The sequence below is a fragment of the Dipodomys ordii genome, unplaced genomic scaffold (genome assembly GCF_000151885.1).
Source record: "Dipodomys ordii isolate 6190 unplaced genomic scaffold, Dord_2.0 Scaffold7, whole genome shotgun sequence".
Taxonomy (NCBI): Eukaryota; Metazoa; Chordata; class Mammalia; order Rodentia; family Heteromyidae; genus Dipodomys; species Dipodomys ordii.
Window position 1 is genome coordinate 18,215,796 of NW_012267223.1, and position 8,111 is coordinate 18,223,906.

Below are 8,111 nucleotides of genomic sequence, written 5' to 3' on the forward strand. Positions count from 1 at the left end.
GGACCAAAAAAAAAAAAAAAATTGACTTAAAGCCCAGCACTAGTGGCTCACACCTGTAATCCTATCTACTCAGGAGTCTGAGATCTGAGGATTGCAGTTGGAATCTAGCCCAGGCAAGAAAGTCTATGAGACTCTTCAATTAACTAGCAAAAAGCTAGAAGTGGAGCTATGGCTCAAGTAGGAGAGTACCAGCCTTGAGCCCAAAAGCTAAGGGACAGCACCCAGGCCCTGAGTTCAAGCCCCATTACTGGCACACACGCATACACACAAACATGCCAGAAATAGAGCTATGGCTCAAGTGGTAGAGCACCAGCCTTCAGCAAAAAAGCTCAGGGACAACACAAGCTCAAGCCTAAACTGGCACAAAAAATTATAGGAATCGAGACCTTGAGTGAAAAAAGCCAAATAATACTTCTTATACATTTGTTATAATAGCCATCATTTATTATTCACGTATGTGCCAGTCATTTTAAGTACTATATATAATACATAGTATGCGTTATACTATAATAATAATATATTTATTATATAGTATAGTCTCATGAACTTTCTTGCTTGGACTGGCTTTGAACAGCAATCCTCAGATCTTAGCTTCCTGAGTATCTAGGATTACATGCATGAGCCCTGACGGCTGGTCTGTAGTAGCCCTTAGTATATTAGGTATACTGGACTTTCTTTAACATCAATATTGAAATAAATCTGGTGTGTCATCTTTTTTAATATTGTTGGCAATGTCAAACCTTTGGAAAGCCTTTGGATTGTAAGTTTAGATAAATCTGGCTCTGTCATTCACTAGCAGAATTGTGAGCCTCTTGTAATATCTGAGAAATAATAGGAGAAAGGTTAGCTTAGAAAAGAAAAGGGAGGTCATTTCAGACTGGTTGCAGTAACATTTAGAGACAGCAGTATGTTTGGATGGGAAGTAAAGTCATTGTGGGAACTGACATTGATGAAGCTGTTTCTTTGCAGTTAAAGAGAAGTGATACATGTCCTATCTAGGGAAGCTGACCAAGCATCAGGCAGGGTTCCTAGGATAGTATAGACACAGGGTGAGTATAAAGCAGAATGCTTAGCCAGGCACTGGTGGCTCAAGCCTGTAATCCTACCTACTCAGAAGGCTGAGATCTGAGGATCACAGTTCAAAGCCAGCCCGGGCAGGAAACTCCGTGAGACTCTTATCTCCAATAAACCACTAGAAAACCAGAAGTGGTGCTGTGGCTCAAGCAGTAGAGCGCTCTCCTTGAGCTGAAGAGCACAGGGAAAGCACCCAAGCCCAGAGTTCAAGCCCCATAACCGACAAAATAAATAGATAAATAAAGCAGAATGCTGCTGGCTACTTGTATCAGCAACAGATCTAGGTGTCTTGACACAAGGGTAAATGAAGACCTAGTTTCTATCCTCACAGAGTCGCTGGTCCAATAAATAATGGTGATAATGAGAGGAACAGCATCTAAAACACACTTGAGTGTCTATTATATTAGATACTGCTCTAAGCATTTGTGTTATCTGTCCCAATAAACTAGTAAGTGGGTTATTTTTCAGATGAAGAACCTGAAGCTCAGAGATTAAAATAACTTACCAAGCAGTCTGACTCCAGACTGCATACTTATTCTGACAGAAACTTAATACAAGTAATAAAATAATAGGATCTATAGGACATAAGTGTAAGCACCATTCTAGGACCTGGTTGTCAGTTTCCTGGCTTTCTCACTGTACTTAAAGAGATCTCAATCAAAGGGACTGATAGATGATGAGATGACCAGTTCTTTATGAATGTCAGGTAATCCAAAAACTCTGCACATATGTGGGGGTTTAAACTGGGGCTGGGGCTTAAACCCAAAGCCTAAGTGCTATTCCCTGAGATTTTTGCTCAAGGCTGGCCATCTACCAATTAAGCCACTACTTTACTTCTGGTTTTCTGATGGTATATTGGAGATAAGAGTCTCACAGACTTTCTTTCCCAGGCTGGCTTTGAACCACGATCCTCAGATTTAAGCCTCCAGAGTAGCTAGGATTATAGGTGTGAGCCACTGGTGCCTGGCTTACTTCTGGCTTTTTGATGGTTAATTGGAGTTAGAAATCTCACAGACTGGGGCTGGGAAGGTGGCTCAGTGGTAGAGCGCTTGCCTTGCAAGCCTGAGGCCCTGGGTTCGATTCCTCAGCACCACATAAGCAAAAAGAAAAAAGCTGGAAGTGGTGCTGTGGCTCAAGTGGTAGAGCGCTAGCCTTGAGCTTGAGGCCCTGGGTTCGATTCCTCAGCACCACATAAGCAAAAAGAAAAAAGCTGGAAGTGGTGCTGTGGCTCAAGTGGTAGAGCGCTAGCCTTGAGCTGAAGAGCTGAGGGACAGTGCTCAGACCCAGAGTTCAGGCCCCATGACCGGACCAAAAAAAAAAAAAAGAAAGAAATCTCACAGACTTTCCTACCTAAGCTGGCTTTGAACCACGATCCTCAGATCTCAGCCTCCTGGGTAGGTAGGATTGCAGCAGGAGCATCCTAGTTCAGAATACTTAATTATAAACTGAAAATGGTCAGAGTCAGAGAATTAGAGCAATAGAAGATAACTGAATACATGTGAATATCATACTTATTGAACAAAAAAGAGCATCAGTTGTAAGGCAAATTTAATTTATATACAAGGAAAATTTTGTAAATTAAACAATGGCATGTCATTAATTATAAAGTGTGTGTGTATACACATACACACACACACACACATGCCTACTTCAAAAATGATAAAATGTGTGATAGAAGGCCAGGCACCATTGATTCATGCCTATAATCCTAGCTACTCAAGAAGCTGATACCTGAGTATCCCAGTTCAAATCCAGCCCAGGTAGACAAATTTGAAAGACTTTTATCTCCAATTAACTAGCAAAAATTCAAACATGGAGCTGTGGCTCCAAGTGGTAGAGTGCCAGCCTTGTGCAAAACAGCCAAATGAAGCTGGTGCCTGTGGCTCATGCCTGTCATCCTAGCTATTCAGGAGACTAAGATCTAAGGATCACAGTTCAAAGCCAGCCTGGTCAGGAACATCCGTTAGACTCTTATCTCCAATTAACCACCAGAAAAGTGGAAGTGCCACAGTGACTTGAGTGGTAGAATGCTGGTACTTGCCTTGAGCTGAAGAGCTCAGGGACAGTGCTTAAGCCCAGAGTTCAAGCCCCACAACCGATTCCCCACACTCAAAAAAAAAAAAATAGGCCAGCACCAGACGCTGGTGTCTCACTCAAGATGCTGAGATCTGAGGATCGCAGTTCAAAGCCAGCCCAGGCAGGAAAGTCTGTGAGACTTGTATCTCCAATTAACCACCAGAAAACCAGAAGTGGCACTGTGGCTCAAGTGGTAGAGCACTTAACCTTGAGCTGAAGAGCTCAGGGACTGCACCCAGGCCCAGAGTTTAAGGCCCACAAGTGACCCAAAAAAAGAGTCTGGGCATGTGGCTCAGTTGTAGAGTGCTTGCCTAGCATGCATGAAGCCCTGGGTTCAATTCCTCAGTACCACATACATAGCAAAAGCCAGAAGTGGTGCTGTGGCTCAAGTGGTAGAGTATTAGCCTTGAGCAAAAAGAAGTTCAGGGACAGTGCACAGGCCCTAGTGCCCAGGCCTTGAGTTCTAGCCCCAGGACTGGCACAAAAATTAAAAAATAAAAAAAAGATATGCCAGGCTCTGGTGGCTCACTCCTGTAATCCTAGCTACTAAGAAGGCTGAGATCTGAGGATCACAGTTCAGAGCCAGCCTGGGCAGGAACATCTGTGAGACTCATATCTCCAATAAAGCACCAGAAAACTGGACATGGCGCTGTAGCTCAAGTGGTAGAACACTTGCCTTGAGCTGAAGATCTGAGGACAGGGACCAGGCCCAGAGTTCAAGTCCCATGACCAATAAAAATAAAAAAGATGATTGGAGGGGCTGGGAAGGTGGCTCGGTGTTTGAGTGCTTGCCTTGCATGCATGAATCCCTGGGTTCAATTCCTCAGCACCACATGAGCAGAAAAAGCCGGAAGTGGCGCTGTGGCTCAAGTGGTAGAGCACTAGGCTTGAGCTGAAGAGCTCAGGGACAGTGTGCAAGCCCAGAGTTCAGACCCCAAAATGGATTGAAAAAAGGAAAACAGCTAGGCTCAGAATTTATCCAGAAAGATGAGCATTAGTCAGGTGAAAAGCCTCACAGTGCAAGGGGGATAATGGGCAACAGAGGATGAGAGAAATGAGATAGTCTGGAAATGGTGCTAATAATCAAGCTCATCTCTTGGGGAAGTGAGGAAACATCAGGCCTACACAGAAGAATGATGAGAGGTGTCTGTATTCTATTAGAATGAGAAAAAGAAGAAACTGGACTATGATATAGAGTGAAGAGTATTTTCTCCTACTTATAGGAAGCAGTACTAAAGTAGAGGAAACCAGTAAGAACACTTCCTTGATGTATGCAGAAATGCACCTACAGGTGTGAAGTGCGATGGTTTACATGTTGGTGCTAGACTTCAGAATTTTCAGTTCTTTCTACTAGCAGATAGCTTTGAACAAATCTCCTGATTTCCCCATCTGTAAAATAGGAATACTATTCTGTGTGGTAGCTGTGAGGTCCACCAAGGTTAATATAGATGTAAAACAGCCTTGAGCCTGGTGCACAGTAAGACTCAATACATAGTAGATCAAGCACATCTATTAAAAGGAAAGGGAGCAGCCCTTGAAGTGTTAGGAACAAGGCTCAGCAGTAGATGTTAATGTTGAGTGGCTGAGCAAGCCACACAAACCACACCTGCCACCTCTTTTTCCCTCCTCCCTCCTCCTTTGAGCCAATCTAGGTGGTAGATGGTATCAAGTTGTGTTTGTGTCTACTTTGACCTGTTGGGTCCCAAGTTGGAGGGCCTCTTGACTGGATTATAAAATTCTGTGAGGAAGAGAATCTATAACCTTTTTATGAACACCAGGATGGCAGGAGAGCATACTTACCTCCCAGTATGTCAATGTGTTTTTGTATCTGTGCTAACTCATCTCAGGAGAGAAGCCCTTTATCTGTGAAATATGTGGCAAAAGCTTCACCAGCCGCCCCAACATGAAGAGGCACCGCAGAACTCACACAGGCGAGAAGCCCTACCCTTGTGATGTGTGCGGCCAGCGCTTCCGCTTCTCCAACATGCTCAAGGCACACAAGGAGAAGTGCTTTCGGGTGACCAGCCCTGTGAACGTGCCGCCCACAGCCCAGATCCCACTCACCTCTGCTCCAGCTGGCCCTGTCCCTTCTGTCCCTTCCTCAGTGAGCACACCGGCAAGCCCAGCCCCTCCAGCCAGTGTGAACCCAGTGGGCTCTCTTCCCCCTCGACCTGTTCCCCACCCCTTCTCGCACCTGCACATCCACCCTCACCCTCACCACCCACACCACCTTCCTATCCCTCCAGTCCCTCATCTGCCCCCACCGCCAGCTCTCTTCAAGAGTGAGCCTTTAAACCACAGAGGCCAGAGTGAGGACAGCTTTCTGCGGCACCTGGCTGAGAAGAACAGTTCAGCACAGCACCACTAACACCACCTCATAAGTGCAGTCTCCCAGCGTTCCCACGGTGAGTCTCCTGGCGAGAGGGAGCTGGTGAGCAGCCACAGTTCTCAGGCTCTTCTCCAACTCCTTCAGGGCTTTGCCACTGCGTTGGTACATCAACAGACCCAAGGAAATGAACCAGAAGATGACCTTATAACTCTTAGGGGAACTATCCTCAAATCCAGGGGAACCATGGCACTAAAGCCCAATTTGCTTGCATTTTCTGATGACTTTTATAAATTTCAGATACCCAGACTTGTGGGTTTTTATAATTTCATATCAGCTGATGAGATATGCTTGCTTTTATATCCTGGACTTCTCCTCAAAGAGGGGATAGGCCTGGTTTTCCTTTGTACTAATCGGGAAGGCTGTGAGATTAATCCAGAGCATTAATTGTATCACTGTGTATTGTAATTAATTCTTTTCAGCTTTGGTGCTGGCTACAGAGTTGAGCTGGCGATGTTTCACAGTATATCAAGCATTATAGAGAAAGATGGAAGTTTTCTTCTTTGTGTAGCTCTCTTAACACTTTATTTTACTACAGAAATTATTTTAGAGTTTTTGTATAGACTTCATTAGTAGTCTGTTTCTAAAATGAAATGTATTTCAATAAGCGGTGTAATTTTTTTCAGTGTAGCTGAACCTATGTTGTAAAATAGAAAAATTTTTTATAATCATCAAAATGTGATTCTTAAAGATGCATATAAAACTTCTATAATTCAAAGTTATTCTTAAATCCGTACAACTCAAAGGTGCTTCAGAGACTAGGTGTATCTAAGGGGGTCTCCAGACCAGGTCACTGCAGAAATGAAGTGTCGCTTTCAGGACATGGCGTAAGTACACAGTCATGTAAAAAATCTCTGCTCAGCACTCAGATGTTGGTCAGGCTCACTGATGTGCTGCTACCCTCTGGGTTCCTTTGGGGCTCTGTTCATGCATTAAGTGGGCTGATGGACAGGGAATTAGGACCCCTTTGGGGAAGCCACCTAATGATTGGCTGGTTTGAATTTGTGTGAAGTAGTTCACTGAAGAAGGAAGTACTGGAGATTTTTTCCTTTCAGTCACATCTGTTTCTTACTTCCCTTAGGAGCTATGTTCATGTTTAACTTTTAGGAAAGACAGATTAGAGTCTATTGTTTGAGGTTGCTTTATTTTTCTAGAATTATTACAAGAAGCTAACATGGTAGACTGAAATCACAAACATGATACAAACTGGCAGTGGCTGAGACATTCAGATGAGAAGACAAATTGGTTATGTATTTTAAAAGGTCTGTGGTATATAAAATGTGGGTAATGTCCGCAATTTTGAGCTATTTTAATGCAGCTAACTTAGAGTGAAGGAAAGCTGCTGTTCTGCTGCCCTGTCCTCTGCAGATGGTTAGCAGGACACCAGCACCAGTGGTGAGGAAGAGAGCAGCACCACTCATACCTCTAGGCTGCTTACTGTTCAAGTTTGGGTAACTTCCAAAGATCACCAGGAGCAACTAGAATTGATTATAAGAAGGCTAAATGCAAGGACTAACATAATGGTTACCTATAGATGACCAAATCTATCCAGACTCAATACAGCTACAAATTTTATATTCCTTCATCTCAGAAAACTAAGTATCAAGAGTAGATCACTTCCCTCCTCACCCCAGCCCCTCTTTTTGAATCTTCAAATTCTTTAATTTCTCTTTCCTCAGACTTTGGTGTGTGTGTGTGTGCATGCCAGTACTAGAACTTGAACTCAGGGCCTAGGTGCTGTCCCTGAGCTTTTGTGCTCAAGTCTAGATTTCCACCACTTTGAACCACAGCTCCACTTCTAACTTTTTTGTGGTTATTTGGAAATGAGAGTCTCGTGGGCTTTCCTGCCTGGCTGGTGTTGAACCTTGATCCTCAGATCTCAGCCTCCTGAGTAGCGAGGATTACGGGTGTGAACCACTGGTGCCCAGCTTTTCCTCAGACTCTTAAATCATTGTCTGAATGAGAACCTTGACTTATCAAAAACAAATTAATATTAAATCTGCAGATATACATTAAGTACTTTCTTACTGATTATCTGTGTAACAGGGGATATGGCGCTCTCAAAACTGAGGTTAGGTCCCTATGTGTAAGTACCACACTCTCTTTAGCTTTTCAGTTTAATAATTCCAGATTCTTTTCCTGATTTTGCTGTCATCTTCTATAATGCATAAGAAAATTTTGCAGCAAGACAGAAAAGTATCTCAGCATAAACTTTTCTTCCTGGTCTTGAGTGTAAGTTTTAATGAATGGCATTTAAAATATTTGTATACATTCTTTGAGCCCCACATACCTGGTAGGAAGTTAATTCCTTGCTTATGACTGTTATAACTTTCAAGATTGTCTCTCCTTACCTCCACAGTCTCCTTTGCATTCTATGACAAGTTTGTAAATCCACACTTTCATGTTGACATACCATTATCTCCTGATCAGGCTTGCAATATCAAAACATTTTTTTTAAATATGTAAATTGTAGTTTAGTTAATTGGTTATACCTTATTCTAAATAAATTTATAATACTGGGTAGAAATTCTGGATTCTAGGGGCCATTAAATCAACCATTCTATGAGGTGTAATA

General features: G+C 43.1%; 1 protein-coding gene across 1 annotated transcript in view; it reads left to right on the forward strand.

Annotated features, from left to right (window-relative positions):
- Positions 1-7,181, forward strand: part of Znf652 (zinc finger protein 652) — a 13,486-nt gene extending 6,305 nt beyond the window's left edge. Inside the window, exon 5 of the mRNA XM_013036188.1 lies at positions 4,998-7,181. Coding sequence (XP_012891642.1) covers positions 4,998-5,518 — 521 coding nt within the window. The 3' untranslated portion in view covers positions 5,519-7,181. The remainder of the gene's footprint in view (positions 1-4,997) is intronic.
- Positions 7,182-8,111: the final 930 nt, after the last annotated feature.